This window comes from Leptodactylus fuscus, chromosome 10, assembly GCF_031893055.1.
Source record: "Leptodactylus fuscus isolate aLepFus1 chromosome 10, aLepFus1.hap2, whole genome shotgun sequence".
Classification (NCBI taxonomy): domain Eukaryota; kingdom Metazoa; phylum Chordata; class Amphibia; order Anura; family Leptodactylidae; genus Leptodactylus; species Leptodactylus fuscus.
In genome coordinates, this window is record NC_134274.1 from 50,681,180 (window position 1) to 50,702,842 (window position 21,663).

Sequence of the window (21,663 nt, forward strand, 5' to 3'; positions counted from 1 at the left end):
TGCGTCTTGTGGAGAGATAAAAGACGGTATATAGGGCGAGGTGCTGCAGGTGCTGTGGGATTTGAGACCTTGGTCCAATTTTCTGGTTATAATTCACATCCACTTGATGTAGAGCAGTCTTTTTTTTGACATTAACATGACATTACAGAGCTAGAACCTGTGAATATTTCATGACCTCGCCATGGTGCTGTGCTGAATATTTCAGTGGAGAGCGGGAGGATGGCGGCGTTCTGCTCTACTTGTGCATCCCTCACCAAGCTCGCTCTCAAAAGACCACTGCTCTGATCGTGTCAGGACACACCGGCCCTTATCCTGCAAGCCAAACCATTCAACACGGTATCCCAACTCAGAAGACTTACAGAGAAGGCACTATTGCTTTAATGATCACATGCAAGTCTGTAGGAAAGTAGTAACAACTTTATAAAAAAAAAACAAAAAAAAAAACAAAGAAAAAAAAAAACTTTCTTGTAGTTGTCACATTGTATACATAGTGCAGCAGCGCCTGACATGCAGCAATAATGATTACTATATATATAGTCCGGTGTTCATTCATTATGTAGACCTCTATCAGCACAAAAGAGCTGTCAATATAGTGGTACTCTTACTCATAGAAGAGGTGATAAGTGTCTGAGTGGTGGGAGGCCAACTACCAAGACCCTCAATGATATCAAGAAAAGGTTCCATTTCAGTGGTGTAACTAGGAATGGCGGGGCCACGTGGCGAACTTTTGACATGGAACCTCCCCCTGAACGACACTGAAGATCCTGACCCCCCCCCTCCCCCCCCCCCCGCATTCCTGCACGCTCTATTATGCCCCATAGTGAACCATGCACACAGTATTATACCCCATAGTGGCCCCTGCACATACTATTACACCCTATAGTGGCCCCTGCGCTTAATATTATGCCCCATAGTGGCCCCTGCACATACTATTACACCCCATAGTGGCTCCTGCACTTAATGTTACGCCTTACAGTGGCCCCTATACACAGTATTTTGCCCTACTGTGAACAGCCATGAACAACTAGGCCCAAAGCCTCCCGGAAAGGTAAGTAACACTATTTTTTATGTTCCCTTACCTCTCCCGGGCTTCCGATCATTATACTTGGGGGTCTGAAAAGACCCCCGAAAATAATAATAGTGTTTGTAGGGCCCACGGCGTCACTTACCGATATCGGCCCCTGCCCTATCGGTAAGTAAATTTTTGTTCCTATTTTCCTCCTCTAAAACCTTAGTGCGTCTTATGGTCCGATGCGTCTTATGGTCCGATGCGTCTTATGGCCCGAAAAATACGGTAAGTAAATTGCTCAGTTGTCCAGCGGCACCAGAGTTAAAGGGATTCTACCATTAAAACTTTTTTTTTTGTGGATAAGACTTCGGAATAGCATTTAGGGAGCCCGCCCCCATCGCTGCGGGAGAACTCATTTGCATACCGGTATTTCTAAGGAACAGCGCAGCAGAGACCACGTCTAAAGGTAAGAGACGAATAGCCTTTCTAAAGGCTATTCCAACGTCTTATCCACAAAAAAAAAAAAAAAAAAAAAAAAGTTTTAATGGTAGAATCCCTTTAAATGAAACGTCAAGACGCAGGTTTGATCAGCAGCCCATTCCTAAATGGGTCTTCATTATCAGTAAGACTCCGACTGCTGGGATCTCTGCTCATATTAAACACGTCATAGGCTTGTGATAAGCTGTCATTAAGGGAATACCCCTGCCCTTCCCCAGTCTACACAGCAAAGCGGCCAAATTGAAAGCCTATAGTGCCTGCTATATTGGTTAGTGAGAAAATTGCAATATTTCAATATTTTATATTACACATTTCTTTTAACGCCTTCTCTCTTGAGGACAATTTCAGTCGTGCACTTTGCTGTTTGATCAGTCATGCATTGACTAGGAGAGATCCTCCGCAGCTGGACGTCCACATTAGTGTCTAAATAAAAGATGAGCCAAACGAACAAGTGTAACTTATCAGAATGGAGACTTAACTTTAGCCTGTGTACATGGAGCAAGTGCAATCTGTGTTCATGACTGAAATAAAGGTGTCAAAAGGGACTTTTTTTTTTTTTTTAAATAAGCAGGGGGATCCATTACAGCAATGATGTGAGTATAGTTTGTGGTGTAGGTTTCCTTGTGGCTGTGTATGCCGTGAAGGTGTTCTCCAGTGACTGTGAAGACGGCGCAATGAAGGTGGGAAGGGACATCGCTCACACAAACAACCATTACTTTCCTCTCTTCTTCTCAATGACAGGCTTCAGTTTCTCATTCCCCTGCAGTTTTCCTTGCCTGTAGCAGAAAATAGTTTTTTTCAAATCACACTATGGAGTCTGAACCGGCGTCTTGTGTCTGGGTCCAGGGCATTGTCAAGTATATAATGGATCCTATTCCTGTTTCTTCTGTACAAGAGGGATAATGCAGCATCCTCTTCTATCTAGATAAGAAGGGTCTTCTAGATTTTACAGGATGAGCAAACGTGTGTGATGATCTAATATTCATCTATATGGGAGTCTTCATGCTATGTATCGAAATCTAACCCCCAGTAAGGAAAAATCCTATGAGATTTGGTATTGTGGGTTGCTATACTGTATCCAAAGTTGTTTGTATCAATAGTGATGTCTTATTCATCAAAAGTTACTGTCAAGCTTAAAATAAAATTAGGAGTTATTTTAATAGTTGAATTAACAAATATACCGGTAGTTTTATTTTAGTTTCCATCCTGTACCATCATATTAATGGCAGGTCAATACGATAAGGATCCTGGCCAGAATAAGACCCAGTGAAAATATGTGAACACTAGCCTCTGCCTGCGACTTCGTGTGCGGGTTGTTGGAGTGGATGATCCGCCTATATTTAGCAAATTGCTGCCGTCGATGGTTTGCCTGCTCTGGCGTTTCAGCAGCTGTAAATCTGTCCTGCTGCTGAACTTGTTCCTCACACCGTGCCAGTGATTGTTCTGGCATCTCAGCAGCTCACCGGGACGCCATATAATGAGCATGTTGTTGGCATTAATGATGCGCCTGCTCCGGCGTTTTGTCAGCTGTCAAGCTGGCCTGCCACTGAACTTGGTTCTTGCACTGTGCCTGGGATTGTTCCGGCCTCTCAGCACCTTGCTGGGAAGCCATATTATGAGCATGTTGTTGGCGCCGATGATCCCCCTCAGCTACACTTGAGAAGAACTGTGTGACTTTTGGCTACCTTCATAACTCTCATTGTTTGCGACTAATTAGATTTTCTTTTTTCCAGGCATGTTAAAAATTGGCACACTGCCAATTTGAATTAAAGGTGTTTGTCAGCACTGGAGCAGATCAGATAATATGCAAAGGTGTGTACACACTGAGGGTTAAGTGTGTTTATACAGATAGATAACAGCCCTGGCTGAGATAAGGTGCTTCTAAGAGCAGTGTGTGAACCTAAATTCATAACAGTCATGAAGCCATGTCATTTACCGGGTTAAAAAGTAGCCTATGTGTTCATCGAGTTTACAATCTATCTATGTGTCAAATTTCATTCAAATCCGTTCAGCAGTTTGACCGTGACTGAGGAACAAACATCCAAACACACAAACTTAATATTAGTAGGATAGGATAGGATAAGGGTGTCATTGTAGTTTCTCAATTGTGATGTAACTCTGCGCTAAAAACAAGTGTTAGGATATCAACATTTCTGGATGATGGAATGCCAGGAATTTCTCTATCCTGATATGTCATAAGAAAGAATAATGCCAGAAAAATGTAAGTAGATTCTGGAAATGTACCACAGCAGTCACAGGTATTGGTGCACATTAAACATACCACAACCTAGTGAGCAGGGTGAAAGTAACCAGGGGCAGGATCTACGCCAAAAGACGAGCCGTGAAGACCAAGCGGACATGTACACATGACAAGCTATGAACAGCTATCCATCACAGGGACGTGAACTTTTAACCTCATTCAGACTAGCCATCCTCATGTCAGCCGCTGAAATAGGACAGACTGCAGTCTATTTGCTGCTAGATTATAGGAGGACGGGCTGGGAACAGAGCCAAACACAAAATAATCATTTTTAGAAAAAGAATAGGCAGGGTAGTGACAAGACTCCATTCCCCAAGTCAACGCTCCCTCAATGCTCTGTGCAAATGGTGCCATTTAAATGCATTGAGTATACAAGAAGTCACATCCATTCTCTATTTATCTATTAGAAAGTCATTAAAATTCACGCTAGCTTATATGTTACAAAGATCACGCTCTGCAAAAGTATCCTTAATATATGTTATACTGTATATTGCATGCACTACGCACACATACATGCGCAGGATTCCTGACAATACTACAACCCAGACGCACAGTAAATAATGGGGCAAGATTTCCAACCTTAACAAGTAGGGAATATGCAAATAAGACTTCATTGACTGTGCACTCTCTGAAATTCCTGTGCTGTCTCTTCCTTCCTAGTGAGACACATTACCCCTTCTACCAAGGACCTGTTAGTAGGAGATAGACATACATTAGCTAGATAGATTTCCTTACTGCAGGGACATAGCTGTAGGGGGCACCGTGGTAGCAGTAGCTATCAGACCCTGGATCTAAGGCTGGGTTCAGACAGGGTTTTTTGGTCAGGATTTTGACGCAGAATTTTGAAATCAATGGGAGACGGTCATGGCCCTTTCTGATTTAGCTGCGGACATTCGCCTTGCAAAACCTCCCTCCCAACTAGGCCCATTCATTTGGGCCTAATCCGGAGCGGAATGCTGCAAATGGATGCCGATGCACTGCACCCACATCCAGGCTCTGCTAGCCGTTTTTTGGTCCAGAATCTGAGGCGGCCTCCTCGTCAAGTTCCTTCCCATCTGAACCCTGCCTAAGGGTATGTTTTTTGCAGATGGATTTTGACGTGGAATCCGCCTCAAAATCTGCCTGCAAAAATGGCTCCCATTGACTTCAATGGGAGCTGCTCGCTTTTTTTTTTTTTCTTTCAGCTAGCTAGCACCAGAAAAAAAGAAATGACATAACCTATCTTGCCGCGAATTCCGTGGCCGAGTCAGCCGCGGCTCGAGACATGCTCCTGTTTAGGCCCATTCATTCGGGCCAAATCAGGAGCGGGATGCCGCATCACCATCCCGTTCTGGCTAGCCACGCGGAAAGTTCACAAGGCGGAAAAGGTTTCTGCCACCTTTTCCTTCATGTGAACATACCCTAAGGGGATCCCAAATGGATGAAATATACCACTATTCTCTATGGCACAGGATGGTAGGGACCCCATTACAAATTTAAAACTAGGGCCCAGGTGCTTCACCTTCCACCTCTGCCCTAGTGCACAGATATCTGGCGGCACAGTACATATCTGGGCAGTATTCCCAATACTATAAAAACAGACTGGCATACACCTGGGCAGTATTTCCAACAAGGATTCCGTATGATACAACACTACAGACATACATATATGGACAGAAATACTTAGCGCTCTTTTCCCTACAATACCACAACATAGACATGCACACCGGTGCAGGATTTCCTATAACAATACAACACACACCTATGTGGGCAGGATTCCTACAACAAAATACACATCTAGATCAGATTTTTAGCATAGGATTCTCCATGACACTACTACCTAGAGAGAATATAGACATGCATATCTGTATACACCTCCATAGTACAGTATAATACAGTCAGTCATACTAGTGTAGGATTTAGCATAGAAAATACTAATACTTTGCCAAGTTGAAGTTGTGCCAGCCTGAACTAAAGTGAGCACATAAGCAAAGGGCAACTAATATAATCTATCCAAAGGCAGACGCTTGGAAGTGTTGAATGGGTTCTGCCTGACTGGAAGGCAATAATAAGAATCCACAGGAGATGACATCCCTTGTACTTATATAGACAGGTGCTTGCTGACCGGTAACACCATCTCCTGTCTGGGCGACTAGCACAAGGGGTGTCCACAAAATCAACAGCAGGGCCAAATATACATGTAATAAAAGTCATCAGGTTGGGATGGGCAGTCATAGACTGCTTACAATTATATACAACCCCCCATGATAACATTTCAAGTGTACCTGTATGCTAGAAGATGCAACTTCAACAGCGAATCACAAGTTATATGGATGCAGTATATAAATCTACAGAACTACTGAAGCCAGAGGATAAGAACAAGGTAATACTACACTAACAAGGGCGCTAGATTTCCCTCTAAATTCTTTGCACATTACTGTCCTCTATAATAATCTGCCCGTAGGAGGCGCCATTTCATTGCTGGCCGACACACAGTAAGCTGTGACATCACCACTCTGTGTATATTTTACAAAGCAGCCAATGCTCGCTAACCTCAGCCCGCATCTTTAATATCATTTTGGGATTAGCTCACAGGAATCCCAAGTGACGATGAATCCGGAAAACTAGGTCTTTATCGTCTTATTAATACTTTTATCACCATGGAAACTTTAGCAAAGAAAACGTTACAGATATGAATTTCCGAGCCGACACATCATATATAGGAGAGTTATCAGTTACAAGACTCCATTCAGACACCAGTCTTCTTCCTCTGCTCAGATGGGTAGTGAAAATTTTGATTAATATTATAAAGGAGGGGAGAGAAGGGCAGGCAGGAATGGTACGGATAGAGAGGAGATTAGATACATTAGAGTTCCCAAAAAAGTCACAATTCTGGACCATCTTTCAACTGTGATTGTGCCGTTCCTCTGTTACTACTCCTGGAAATGTATGAATAAATTGACATCAGGGGGGTTAGCACTACATTTGTCAGTACAGAGGGTCCCCATAGAGGACCTGTTTAACAGAGACAAAAGGGCTGACAGACTCCCTTTAATAAATGTACTAGTTTTAGACTGTGTGTGTCCTTCCATCAATCTATTTACAGATATTGATTTCCTTGTTGGCTTGTTTTTCCATTACAAAGATAACCTGGGAATTTTTGTTCTGGTGCGCACATTACTGCACAGCAGGTAGAACAAATCTGGCTTAGTGACCCTTAAAAGTCTATACTCCATAATACACGTAACACATGATGTGTACAGATGAGCGAGTAGTATTCGATCGAATGCCTCGCTCCCATAGGAATGCATGTAAGCGGCTTAACTCCAAGGGTTAAGCGCATCAAATATTCGATGCGCTTAACCCCTTGGTGTTCGGCCACTTACACGCATTCCTACAGGAGCGAGGTATTCAATCGAATACTACTCGCTCATCTCTAATGATATGGTCATATCATACAGACTATGTGTCGTTTTTGCCGCAATGGTTCTACTAGACAGATGTGTTCAAAGCCATAAAACGTATTCAACAAGCCCTTCCTAAAAGTAGTCGGAGAACACGAGAAACCTCTGCTACAAAGACCTTGCTTTAGCTTTGGGTCCAAAGTTTAGAGGGCAAAGGATTTGTAAAGAACTAAGCCAAACCAAACAGTAAAAACAAACAGCAAAGTATCTACAATGTACTCCAGCAGTTCTTCACATGCTGAAAAGTACAATAAAACGGATAACTTTATGAGGATCATGAAGAGTCTTAGGCAATGTAAAAAGGATTTACGAAGAAGTCTGAAGAAGGCCAGAGCTGGCGGGAACTAAGTATACCAATAGCCATATATCTATCTGAGGCTTAAGTGCTGGTGACAAAACCTAACAACAAGACTGATTATTTACAGAGATTTACAGTCATCAGACGATGAAGAGAATTTCTTGGCGCTGTCTTATCACAAATTTTAGTGACGTCCCCATAAACTCTCTATCAAGGGTGATCGCACAACACTTCAGTGAAGTACAGCACTATCAATGTTCAACATAAATAAAAATGTTGGCCCTTTCTTGAAGGTTTTCTTTAGGATATATGGCAAAGCTTATTCTATAATGACATGCGCGTTCGTTCTCACCGGGTTCAATAGGACAGTCAGGAACAGTTCACCACCACGGATAGACTTGTCCAGCTCTTTCGACCCTCCTGGATATTCATTGTAGAATATAGTGTGAGTGAAAAGTCCACATGTCTGTCGAGGCAAAACCTTAAGACAAAAAACATGACAATAGTTTATTATATTCCACTGTAGATGGATAAAATTAGTTAAGAACTCATCAAGGAGAAGAACAAGAACTGTGTCACCCAGTCACAATAGAAACACATATATTAGACTTTACTTTCTTACCGTAACTTAGGCCTCATTCACATGGGGCAAGAGGGGGCGGATTTTGGCGCGGAATCCACGTCATAATCTGCCCCCTCACAATGGTGGTCTATGTAGACCGCTAGCAGAAAAAAGAAGTGAGCTGCCCTGTCTTCAGGTGGATTCAGCCGCGGCGTCCGCCTCGTGGCAGCACACTCCGTACTAGGCCCATTCATTTGGGCCTAATCCGGAGCGGAAAGTCGCAACGGGATGCCGTGCACTCCACCGGCATCCTGTCACGGCAGCCGCGAAGGAATATGCACCGCGGAATCCCCGTGTGAACAGGGCCTTACTTTACTGCTCTTGAAAACGCGAGTTACTTACCATGATGTGGTTGTGGACAAATCCTCTCCGGTAGCGGGCGGGTCTCAGGTGAGGATATTCTTCTGTGCTGGTGACTTGGATGTTCCATACAGACTTCCAAGCTTCATAAAGTTGACTGTGTACAGGATAAACTCCAGAATGATGGGGTGCCACTGCATAGCCCAAATCTATGGGGATACCATGTTCCTGAAGTGCAATAGTATAGCAGATTGTTAAGAAAGCATGAAACGAAGTAAAAGAACCCACAAAATCAAAACACTGACTAAACAAGAGTAGCTACACAATGCCACTTGCAAACAGTTATTCCCATAAATATCTGCCATACACATGCTCAGCCTAGTGTGTATACATTCTGAATGGGGAGAGGCAGTAAGCCACTGGCAGGGACCCCTCCCTCACATTTAAAACTACATGTCATTTGCAAATCCAATGGTCTGATTTTCAGGTATCGCCCGTCCGAGGAAAGGCATCTAATGTGTATAGTGACATTAAGAGAAGAAGACAATGTTTCTTTCCATTGAGAGATAAAGGAGTAATCCGGGTCCCAAAAATTAACCTATAGGGTAACTTGTCGATCAGTGGGGGTCCAACTGCTCAGACCCTCAATGATCATGAAAACTGGGGTGTTTTGCATCCCAGTTTGAATGGAGCAATAGGTTGAGAATGTGCACCGCAGCTCTATTCATTTCAGTGGGAACGGCGCTTGGCTATCTCTGGCACTTCTTACTGAATTGAATTGACCTATTGCTCCATTCAGACTAGATCTCATAATAAAATATGCTTATTCTCATGACAGGTGGGAATCACATAGTTGGGACACCCACTGATGAGCAGGTTGCGCCCTATGCTGTGGATAGGAGGATAACTTGATGCACCTGAAATACCCCTTTAAGGCCCTCCAATGTGTATTTATGGTGCCCCAATGCTCCCCTGACACCAAATGCTTGGATGAAGAATATTCAGGCACATTTGGTATCAACATGCCTGAGCCTTATGGGATATAATAAGTAATCATCTGAGGTACCCAGCACTAGCATTGAGAACACATGGACATCGACTTGCATGTCACGTTTTGGACAGCAATGAATAAAAGTGATTAGTCAGCCAAAACTAGAAGCGGCGACTACACGGATTTGGAAAGATTTGCTCCCATTCTGTATTCTCTTGCAGCTCCTGGTTTTGGTGCACAATCTCTGATGCAAATCAATGAACTGCCATAGGAATAATAGTATCTATAGGTCTGGGGAGCCAAACAATAAGGTGGACTGCTAAAGCAGCAGCAACACACGAAGCCCAGGAGATGCCATTGACTATAATGGGGTTTGTCAGGTGTCCAATGTTTTTAAACTGAAACCGATGGAGGAAAGAACTTTCTCCTTTGCCAACTTTTGGCAGACACTGCAACAGAGTCTCTAACGCAGATGTGAACGTAGCCTTAGTGGCTTCATATTCATACATAAGACATACACAAAATGTTCTCCCCAAGAAAGCAGCCACCTTGATGAAATGTATAAATATGGTTTGCAGCAGGTTTCGTGTAGGTAAGGGATGTGCGACCCTACAGCTGCCGCTCTTCTTTTCAGCGCTGTAATCAGATACGACCAGACCTGCTTAGCAGATTTTGGAGTTAACGCTCACCATTATAATGAGACAAAGAAAGGACCAACTACACGAAAGGGGCCATTCGAGGTCAACAATGCTCTACAAATACAAGTGCTGCCAATGTGCAAACTAATAAACAAGAGCTGCCAGCGCTGCCTCATGGCTGCTCGGAGACAGGCCTTTATTATTATACAGAAGCTTGTGTACAGGAGAAAAATGGAAGCGCCAGCCCTAGGTTAGTTTATGCAAGCATACTTGTGTCAGTCCCGCAGTGACTAATATCACGTGTGGTTACGGCTCACTAGGGCCAGGTCTGTCTTTATTAATGTTCTGCCTCAATAGTCAGGGAAGGCCTAGTGAAGCCACTGGCACAGAACATACCTCTTCACACATCCTCCCTTGTCAGAATTAATTGCCCGCACAACTATTTTCCTGCTTTTTAACCTTCTTTTTGGAAGTCTTATATGACCTATTTATTACTTCAGCCTGAATCAGGCATAGAAGAAGAAGATCATTAAATGACCATTTTCTTGATAAAGCTCCTATGCAGATTATGCATTTTAATGTTACCAGATTCTCTGTTGATAATGTAATATAAGAAAATTGAGAGTCTTCAGTCATTGATACCTTCTTTAATGGCTAACTAATAATGATGACAGACTGCAAGCTTTCGGGACCTCGTAGATCCCTTCCTCAGGTATAGTAACTACGCCTGATGAAGGGACCTGAGCAGTCCCGAAAGCTTGTAATCTGTCATCATTATTAGTTTATATTTCATATCCACTGGCTAACACGGTACAAAGATTGTTGATAATGTGTATTTTATATGTTGGTCAGAAGTAAGGCAGATACGAGGGAATATGGCTGCAGTATCCAACCACATAGGGATTATTTGTAGTCTGTCACCATGGAGACACAAACCGTGCAAAGAAACTGTGAAAACAAAAATGCAGGAAAAGTTTTCTGAAGTCTTACTGTCATAAAATAACAAGGTTTGTAAAGGTGTAAATAACCTTTAGGATAAGGTTATGTTAAAGCAAGATCTAAATTTAACGCTTGTATTGTTAGTCATTAGAATAACAGGTTCTTCTATTTCTTTTTACATTACAGCGTACAATGACAAGAATCTGCTCTGTCCAAATCAGTCATGATATTCGTTCTTCAGTCCATTGTTCTGATCATGTGACAGTACTAATATTATATAGTATAATAGTAATATAACCTGCTATATAACCTGTTACCTCCAGACCGCATCATATTTTTAGCAAAATGGGTTAACGTTACGATGTTAAATGTTTACATTCTATTCTATGGCATTTGGAGCGATGGTAAAGCCACTTCTAAAACCGACTCAAAGTGTTCTGATGGATTCCCCACTTGTGTGGTAATTTTATTATCTCTGCCCTTTGGTTATTGCTTTTATTAAACTGTAATTCACACAAAAGTCACCTTTATATCCTTTTTTTTTCGGTCTGGTGGCAGCATTTTTTTCCGTAAAGCTATCCAGGCACTAGAGTTATATTAAAACGACTCTCCGCAGCCTCAATAAATGAGGGCATTAATGCGTCTCATAAAAAAAAGAAGTCATTTCTGATGAAGTCCCCATAGTGCATAATAAATATGCCCTACTCTATGTCTTATGGAATCAGTCCTATTCTACTTCTTCTTTAGCCTAGCTACGTTTCAAGCCTGTGCACTAAATTGTAGAGGTAATAACTGTATTCCAGGTCAGCTGCGGTGGAGAGGAATGGTAGCACCAATACAGAAGGAATACATGACAATGCAGGAGCTGCATCCGGCTGGTCACTGCTCTGTGAAGAGAATTCAGACAGAAAGTATTGCAGACATGTTACGTTCCAGGACTGGATAATCTCACAATCCCGTTGACATGGCAGACTCGTCTGCCTGGCATAATCGTCAGGATTTCTCATTTTTAGAAAGAGTATAATACGAGGAGTACATGATCAAGTGCCCTGTATTGATCGGTGAAAAATGGAAGAGAGACAGCACACAGATGGCATCCATGTGCTGTGTGTGTTCTCCACGGACGCATAAACTTCAATGAATGAGCCCAGGCTGAAAAATGGAAGAATAAAAGCTGTCTTGAGATAGATCCATGAAAAACACAGTCATGTATATGGAACCATAGAGAAGAATGGGTCTTTGTGCTATGCAATGAAAAGTCACTTCTCATATCTCATTGTCTTTGTTGCAGCCAATGTTGCTGTAGCGTCAAAATCTGCATTTCCTGAACAGGGCTACTTGGCGGTAGTCTGAGACACTCCCTAGGCTGATACCAGCATAATGTAAGTGAATGGGGATATAGGCCTCAATGTCCCATATAGGGCGCACTATCTCCATTCCCTATCAGTATGTCTTTAGAGTGTGGGAGGAAAGCCACGCAAACACGGAGAGAACATACAAACTCCTTGCAGATGTTGTCCTTGGCAGGATTCGAACCCAGGACGCCAGCGCTACAAGACTGCAGTGATAACCACTGAGCCATGTAATATAATCTAATACAATGCTTGCTGCAGCCATCAGGGTAGTCATATAGACTAATATCCACAGCAGGACCAGATATCATAGAGAAGTCATACTGAATTTCAATATGCCCAATCCTGTATTCTAATGGGAGCTAGGATGAACTGAGAATGTATGTGTATGGCAAGGGGGGGGTCAAGAGGAATAGCGGTCAGCATTTTACTACAGGGGCCACATCAAACCACAGCTCTGCTTACCGTGTAAGAACTTTACCTTAGCCGATGATGTGATATTGCTGAGAGTAAGTATATTACGCTTTCACAATACACAAAATCCTAATAGTGAAGTAAACGCTTGTGGTTATCTTCTGATCTGGACTGATGTACTTAATGAAGATTTCATTACATGGACTAGATCTGAAATCAGTTCCTTTATTTGTTGATCTTGCCATCATGTTAAATGCCCTCATAACGTTTCTGAGAACCTCGGGAAGTGTGCCAGATGGAAAACACAGTGGCCCATAGCAACCCTCGAAATGGCACGACTAAGATAATGAATAGACTACTCATTTTACTAAAGTGCTTGCTGGATGAACTCCATAATCCGCACTTAGATCAGATGACTTCTGTAAGTGAGAAGACGCCTCAAGACTGCAGAATAACTTTTTAGAGATGGCAGTAAGTGCAGCTTCATTGTGATATCAGTACAAGGCACCTCTTGCTTGATCACACAGACTATGATGACTTGTGCCTCCGCAGAACTTGAAAGTACACCATTTATTCAATACAAGCCTGACCTAAGTATTACATGGTTAATCTAAAGAAAGGAGAATCATAGCAAAGAAGCTACACTTGGGCGAAAGCAAGATTAAAGCTGTTCATACATAATAGATGCCTATCGACTGAATCCACTGATTTCAATGGATTTGGTCAACCATTTAATGTGTGCAAGGGCCTCTAGACTCTCCCTTGACAGCGTATGTCGGAGGAGATGATGATCGAGCAGCTGGATTTCAACTGACCAATCCTTTTGTTCTTGAGACAGCGTCTCCTTTCTCCCAATTCAGTACACATATACCACTAGGCTGAGAATTCATGTGTATGAAGGAGTTGGCTAGAAAAAGGTTCAGCCCATAGCTCTCAAAAGTGTATACCCAACTTAAAGGGTCACTAACTTTTCCACCCTAAAAACGTTTTTGAAAGTCCTGCCATTTTTTAAAATCTGTTGTCCACTACCTGTTACTAAGTAAAATATGTCCTTAGCAGCAGAGGCTGCTGAGATGGGAAAGTAGGAAGTAGTTGGGTTGGTCCAGCAGCTTCTTCACAAGCATAATCTCTGCAAAGGCTCTTCTCTCCTCTCAGCTCCATGCACAGTTCTCTGCCTCTACTCACAGGTAGTGTCTCTTCACTGGATGGAGCCAGTTATGTTTATCAGAGCAGAAAGCTGTGCCTGTGATAATAGCTCTGCACAAAGTAGGGAAAAGATGTGCAAATTTGTTCAATTCTGATGGGGCATGAGAGGAGAGAGGTGCTTGTGATAAGTTAATGCTTGTGTAGGACCACGTGTATTATTTAGTATATATGGTGCATATATAAGATGTCATAACTAGCATGAAAATATATATTACCCAGACAATAGGCTCAGGCTTTGTTTACACTCCTAAGCCTCATGGGAAGTATTGCTCAGGGCTATTGGCAGGGCTGGACACTATGTACCCACCTCCCCTGAACTACTAGCAGGGCTCAACACTATGTACCCACCTCCCTAGAACTACTGGCAGGGCTCGACACTATGTACCCACCTCCCCTGAACTATTGGCAGGGCTCAACACTATGTACCCACCTCCCCTGAACTACTAGCAGGGCTCAACACTATGTACCCACCTCCCTAGAACTACTGGCAGGGCTCGACACTATGTACCCACCTCCCCTGAACTATTGGCAGGGCTCAACACTATGTACCCACCTCCACTGAACTATTGGCAGGGCTCAACACTAAGTACCCACCTCCCCTGAACTATTGGCAGGGCTCAACACTATGTACCCACCTCCTCAAAACTGCAGAGCAAGGTGTAAGCAAAATAGGGAGATTATCCACAGAAAAAAAAATGAACACTTTTGTAGGGTCGGACATCCACAGAGAGACATCCCCAGGAAGACTCTGCATGATTTGTAAGTTCCATGGAAAGCTCATAGGCATGTGTAGATGAACCCTTTAAGGCTAAAGCCCCACGTTGCAGATTCCCAGTTTTTTTGTTGCAGATTTTGCTGCGGTTTTTTGGAGCCAAAGCCAGGAGTGGATTGAGCAGACGTTAGAAGTATAAGTACCTATATATTTTCCATTCCTTTTGTAGCCATTCTTGGCTTTGGCTCAAAAAAACGCAACAAAATAAGCTGTGTTTCCGAACATGTGGCCTCAGCCTAAAGGTTCATCTACACATACATATTTCCCACCATGTATTATGATGCAAATTCACAGCAAACTGTACTACTTGTATTTTTGTTATAGACTTTCCTCTAAACTTGCTGGGGAATTCACCCTATATACTGCAAAGGAAAAATCCACAATGAAATCTGCTGATCTTCTCTGCAGCATGTGGTTTACTGTTGCACTTTGCAGTACCACGAAATTCTGGTGATTTTTCATTGGTAAATCTGGTGTAGTCATACTGTGAAGAAACAAAAGAGGATTCCAACTGTGGCTTGTAAATATATGGTCTTTTACCTTCCTCATAGGCCATGTTATTCAGTGACTAGGAGAGAAGACTACGTGATCTGATCTAAAGGACTGGCCCTACGCAATCACATCGGTTTATAATACAGAACGAGCTACAGCTCACAAGTAGAGATCAGTCGAGCCCATGCTGTAAAAGCACAGGAGTGTTTTCCTGTTTTAAGTGTCGTCACATCAGAGAGAATTGGGAAATTTTCAAGGAAACCCAAGATCATAGACTAGACTTGAACTGCTTCTCTGCATAACGTAAAGTTAGAACGCCAGCGCGGGAGAGATAAAAAGCCGTCACAGGTCGTCACAGATTTGCCACTGCTCGGCTTCTCTGGTTTCAAAAAGGGGGGAAAAAACAAAAAAGGAAACAAGGCTTTTATACAGTTTACTTGGATGTATGTCTTTGCTATCTTTTTTAGTTACTACTTGTGCAAAATCCGGCTTTCAACACAGTAGTCATTTCTCACAGTCCTTAGCAAGCAACGTTCCTGTGTTACTGATGCTGCACATCATGTAGATCTTCGCTGAAACCTGCACAAAATAAAAAGCTTTCATCAGGTATTAGAAGAGGAAGAGCAGTCAGGTCATTACCAGGGCAAACTGCTTGTTGAGTTTCATCTGCTCGGCGAGGACGGTGACGTTATGGAACAAGTGAGGCTGCATGTGGCTCCACATGTGAGGGAACCACCAGAATTCCTTCCTGTGCAGGAGAAGCATGTCGTCCCCCTCGTCTTCCTCATCTGTGCCTGGAGAGACAGGATAGTACATGAGTGGAATCAACACACTGACAAGTCAGCTAGGAGGCTACATTCAGAATAAGCAGCCTCAAGGTATCGTCACACAAAAGAATAGTTTCCAATGTGTATTTTCCACAGCAGAAACCTCAGTCTGACCCTGGATTTCTGCCGTGAAGGTGCTTCAGATATGCGGTTTGCACTACAGTAAATCTGCACAAGGATTACCACATATCACATTCACAGTCTTACAATGCAAATTACACATTGGACTTTCACAATTATTCTGTGCCGATATCTACAGTGTGAACATACCCCTAAAACAGACCGAGGTTATTTAAGCCATCAATGGATATTTCTTCTTTAGTGACCAGGCAATAAGGAGGGTACATACATAATAAAGGCAACAAAAGTGAAGTAACTGGCTCTCAATTTACATAGCAAAACGTATAAAAGAAAAAAAATTATAGCTCTATACAGCGAAACGGGCCCATCAGCTCCTAACAAGACTGTTTTATAAGGGCTTAAACTCCATTCTTCTGTTACTCCTCCTGGAAACATGAATTATTAAGTGGATTTTATTGGTGTCCTTACACACCAACACTGTCTATTAAGTGCTAGGCAAGATAAGGACACTTGTATTTTTTGCAAATTTTAGTCTAGATTTTGCAACCAAAATGTAGAAAGGACACAAATAAACATATAAAAAAAATAGACATTTCCATCATCTTTACTCTCTGTTTAAGTTTTACGTGTACAAATATATTGGCCCTAATAGTACATCGCGACAAACCTTACCAACCAGGGGAATGACAACATATGACAATTTATTCCTACATTTCTAGGAGGAATTACAATGGAATCGCACATGCTAAGAAACAGCACTGCAGAATTGTTATATTACAGAAAATACAAGTATTTACCAAGTAGATATATTAGGAGACTATTCTGGAGTCATAAGGAAAAGTTAGAGAGCTTTTCATAATATCTTCTGCTATTGAGTGTGTCAGGTGACCCTAACCTATCTGTGAGCTGGGGTCTGCTGATAGACTCCCTTTATATAGGGATATTTCCCTATTTTCATTGTGCAATAATAATAACAGATTTGTTTAAAGCAAAAAAACCTGTTTTAATGATTAGCAGAACTGTCTGCAGAGGAAGCGGTGACTGCGTATCCACAATGCACAGGGGTACACAGCAGTCCGTAGGGGTCATTGTGCGGACAGGCTAGCAGTATGAAGGAACGGCAGAGGTTTGGATTACTCTGCTGCGCTCTGATTATTTCCATATTGCCAACACTTGTAAAAGTGCACAAGTTTATTAAAGTTTCCCACAGATTTCCCCTCACCCAGCCTGGATGCCTTAAAACTGCCTTTATTACTCCAGTCACTCATAAAACACACCATTACAATAACACCGGCAACCACTTTAAAGGGGTTGTCCATCGGCAAAAATTTTTGCTAACTGCTCAGAATGGGTTAAAAAAATAAAACAAGCTCAGCCAAGAGAGCCCCTGTTGCTCCTGGGTCCTGTCTCCTGGCCTTTTCTTCCTGGTCCAATTGACACACAACACAGCTCAGCCAGTCACTAGCCACTGTGGTAACCTGTCCGGCCAGTGATCGGCTTACACTGTATTCACACTTGCGTTGGAGTCTTGGTAGGAAACTCTGCCACAGAATCCGCTTAAAGGGATCCTATCATTAAAACTCTTTTTTTTCTGCCTAACACATAGGAATAGCCTTAAGAAAGGCTACTCGTCTCCTACCTTTAGATGGCTTCTCCGCGCTGCCGTTCGGTATATAATCTGGTTTTCGTCAGTATGCAAATGAGATCTCTTGCAGCACTGGAGGCAGGCCCCAGCTCTCAAACAGCACTGGGGGCGTCCCCAATGCTGCTAAAGAAATCTCCAGTGCTGCCTCCATCTTCTTCAGGAACGGGTCTTCTTCACGTCTTCTTCCGGAGGTGTCTTCAAACTTCTAGGCCTCGGACAGCCAACTGCACATGCATGCCAGCCACAAGAAAGTGTGGCCGGCAGGCATGTGGCTGGCGGGCATGCGCAGTCGGCTTTGCCCTAGGCCTGAGGGCTAGAAGTTTGAAGCCAATCCCCCGAAGAAGACCCACTCCTGAAGAAGATGGAGGTTGAGCTGGAGAGTTTTCTTGCAGCATTGGAGACGCCCCTAGTGCTGCGAGTGAACTCATTTGCATACCGACGAAAACCAGATTATATACCAAACGGCGGCGTGGAGAAGACATCTAAAGGTAGGAGAAGAATAGCCTTTCTTAAGGCTATTCCTATGTGTTAGGCAGAAAAAAAATGAGTTGTAATGATAGGATCCCTTTAAAATCAGCAAAGAGAAAAATCTTGTTCTCTCTGTTGGTTTTATATTGAAACCAGGCGGAAACCCTGTGGACCCTATTCTAGTCTATGGGGTCTTCGGGTTTCCACTGGTAACTGCTTTTTAAGCGGACAGGGTCTCAATCTTTCGGGTCTCCATGTGGACCAAATGAAAGAGGCCTGAACACTAGTGTGAACTAAGCACTAGTGTGGCAAGAAAAGCAAGGAAGTAAAGATTAGCACTGGCATGGGAGTACTGTTTGTTGTTTTGTTTTTTGTACTTTAACCCATTCCAAGCTGTGACTTTTTATTACCTGGTGGAAAACCTGTTAAGGCCGGGGCCCCATGGGCTGGAAACGCTGCGATTTGGCCGCGGTGGAAAAAAATCACAGCATTTTGCAGTACTTGCAAAGTGGATGGGATTCTTGTGAATCCCATGCCCACTTTGCGGAAAAAAAATCGCAGCGCAGACACGCTGCGATTTCCAAAACCGTTGCGGTTTTGAAAATCACAGCATGTCAATTGTATCTACGGAAACGCCGGCGGCTTTCCCATAGATATAATTATAACAGAAAGTCCACAAAGGAAAACTCTGTGAACTTTCTGTTCAAAGCGCTGCGGGAAGAACCACAATGCATTCATGCTGCTGTTGCTCCTGCAGCGCTTTAGCGTGGTGTTTCCGACCCGTGGGGCCTTAGCCTTCAGGTGTTGTCCAGGGAGTTTCTTTTTTTTTTTTTTTAAACTTATTTTCCCTAATTGTTTTTAGATGCAGTACCTAGGGGTTAGGGGTTCCGGGCTGGTTTAATAAAAGTCATGTGATTGGAATCTGCACATGGCCCCCTAGTAGGGCTGAGCAACTCTGAAATCACCACTTTGCCTTGATTTAACACATTTTACAATTATTTATTTAAGATACTGCTCTTTTCAAGTGCCTCAGAATTTTGGTTTTGTTTCAGAGATATTTGCACCTGTGTCAGCCGCGGAATCCGCCTGAAGAAAGGGCAGCTTATATATATATATATATATATATATATATATATATATATATATATATATATATATATATATATATACACAAATCAGCCACCCCCCACCCCCTTACCCCATACTCTCACCCTCAACTCCAACTCCCCCCCCCTTTTACTAGCTTTGGCAATGCCAAATATCCATTTGGACGTGCCAATAAAGCCTGATATATATATATATATATATATATATATATATATATATATAGTTGTTGTTGTTCTGGTGTGTCAAAGGGCCAGAAAAACGGACAAATGAAAAATGGCGTAGACATATGGAGCCCAATGGCTATAGCGGGCTTCATTGAGTGTCTGTAGTACTCTTTCATCCGGCAATTTAATGAGATGCAAATGTGAATAGAGCCTAATTTATCAGCTGTTCTCTATAGCGTAGAGTTAGTAAAATATCTTCCATCCAATGACAGTATGAGTCAGAATGGCATGGATGAAAGATGATTGAAATAATCCATGTGAACAAATTCACAACTATTACTTAAGCAGATTTTGAATAGCCCAGCCCTAGCCCCGGGTCACTCTGCCTCCTCCCTCCAGTTGTCAGCTCTAGTAACCTAGGCTATGCCAGCTGGCTTTACTATAGTTTGAGTCCCCATAGCACAGCTGATTACCTGAGAAATCCAGAGCCACATATGGGTCAGGGTTTGGTACCAATCACATGACCTGAAGTCAGAACCAGTTCGGAACCCCAGATACTTAATTTTCCCGGGGTGCTTGGATGCAGTAAGAAAAAGCCTGCCCAGAGAACCTGCTGCAATGAGAAATCACTATACCTGTGTGGTAGAACTTCCCAGAGAAACCCAAATTGAAGGTGAAATTCGGTACGAGAGTTCTTAGTTTGCTTTGAGTGTTCAGCAAAGCCTGAAATAAAGAGAAATACAAGTCAGCAATATCATGACAAGCTAGGACATTGGCCAGACGGTCGATTTATCACATTCTGACACTTAAATCAAGACCAACAAAAATGGGATTACAACTGGAAGACTATTCAAAGTCTTGACACGAAGACCGTATACAGAGTAAAGAGACTGAATGCGGTATATAGTAGTAGGAACTCCTCTCCTGTAGTATCCAAGCCAGATAGATTGATGGTAATGTCTAGTAACAACAGCAGCAAGTTATCGTACACCCACAGAGAATAGCCACGGCCTGCCGTAACCACGTACATAACAGAGCCACATACACATGCGGCAATTAACTTATCTGTATGTTCTGGAAAGAAATGAGTTTATTTAACACAAACGCACTCACAGACAGTACGTGTGTCCCATCTAGATTTACCCAGAAGATAAATTAAGACCACCCAAGATTTCTTTGCAAAGTGAACTTCTGGAGAAACGGGTGAGAAGAAAGGTGTGACTCAAGTTTCAGGTCAGACCTCAAGTTTCTGTTACAGGCTCCACAGCAAAAATACACAGGATACGTATTTTAGGCTACGTTCCCCCGGAGTAACGCGCCGCTCATTCTGACACGTAAACACGTGTCAGAGTGAGCACTTCAAAACAGAATCCCATTGACTTCAATTGTTGCTGTCTTAAGCGTGCTACACATTAAAATCAATAGGAGGCTTTTTAACCCATTGATTTCAATGTGTAGCGCGTGTAAGACGGCACCCATTAAAGTCAATGGGATTCTGATTTACAGCGCTCACTCTGACACGTGTTTACGTGACAGAATGAGCGGTGCGTTACTCCATGGGAACGGAGACTTACTCTGTGTGAACATTGCCATACAAGTACTGACCACACCCTTTATAGTTTCATGCCACTGCCATTGCACAATCGCTGCCCATGTGTCTGTAGTTTTAGGATAAGGGTAAGTTCACACGGGGTTTTTTAGTCAGGATTTTGAGGCCGTATCCCCCTCAAAATCAGGTCTTTTTTTCCAGGAGCAGTTTGTTCCGGCTCCCGGAAAAAGAAGCGAGATGTTCATTCTTCAGGCCTAGTCGCCTCGCAATTCATTGTGCCTAATCCGGAGCGGAGTGCGCAACTAGATGCTGGTGCAGTGCATCAGCATTCAGTCGCGGCTACCCGTTTCTTGATCTGGAACCTAAGGCGGCCTCCACCTCAGTTTCCAAATCAAAAGAGCCCGTGTGAACTTACCCTTAAAGTTGCAGCACAGCCCCATACCGCACACTGTCTGGAATCTATTGATATCAGACTAATGACAGAACCTTGTGGGGCGGCTTCTACACTTTCCAAAAATTCCTTTACTATTCTGCACTGCAGCTCCAATTCATGAAAAACAAAATCAGTGTTTTACTCTTAAGCAACTT

The 21,663-nt window shown here is 42.9% G+C and overlaps 1 protein-coding gene across 1 annotated transcript in view; it reads right to left on the reverse strand.

The window, feature by feature from the left end:
• Positions 1 to 21,663, reverse strand: part of NDST2 (N-deacetylase and N-sulfotransferase 2) — a 114,354-nt gene that overhangs the window by 12,174 nt on the left and 80,517 nt on the right. The window contains exons 3-6 of the mRNA XM_075258048.1: positions 20,162 to 20,249; positions 15,874 to 16,028; positions 8,473 to 8,658; positions 7,861 to 7,989 (exon numbers count right to left, since the gene is read on the reverse strand). Coding sequence (XP_075114149.1) covers positions 7,861 to 7,989; positions 8,473 to 8,658; positions 15,874 to 16,028; positions 20,162 to 20,249 — 558 coding nt within the window. The remainder of the gene's footprint in view (positions 1 to 7,860; positions 7,990 to 8,472; positions 8,659 to 15,873; positions 16,029 to 20,161; positions 20,250 to 21,663) is intronic.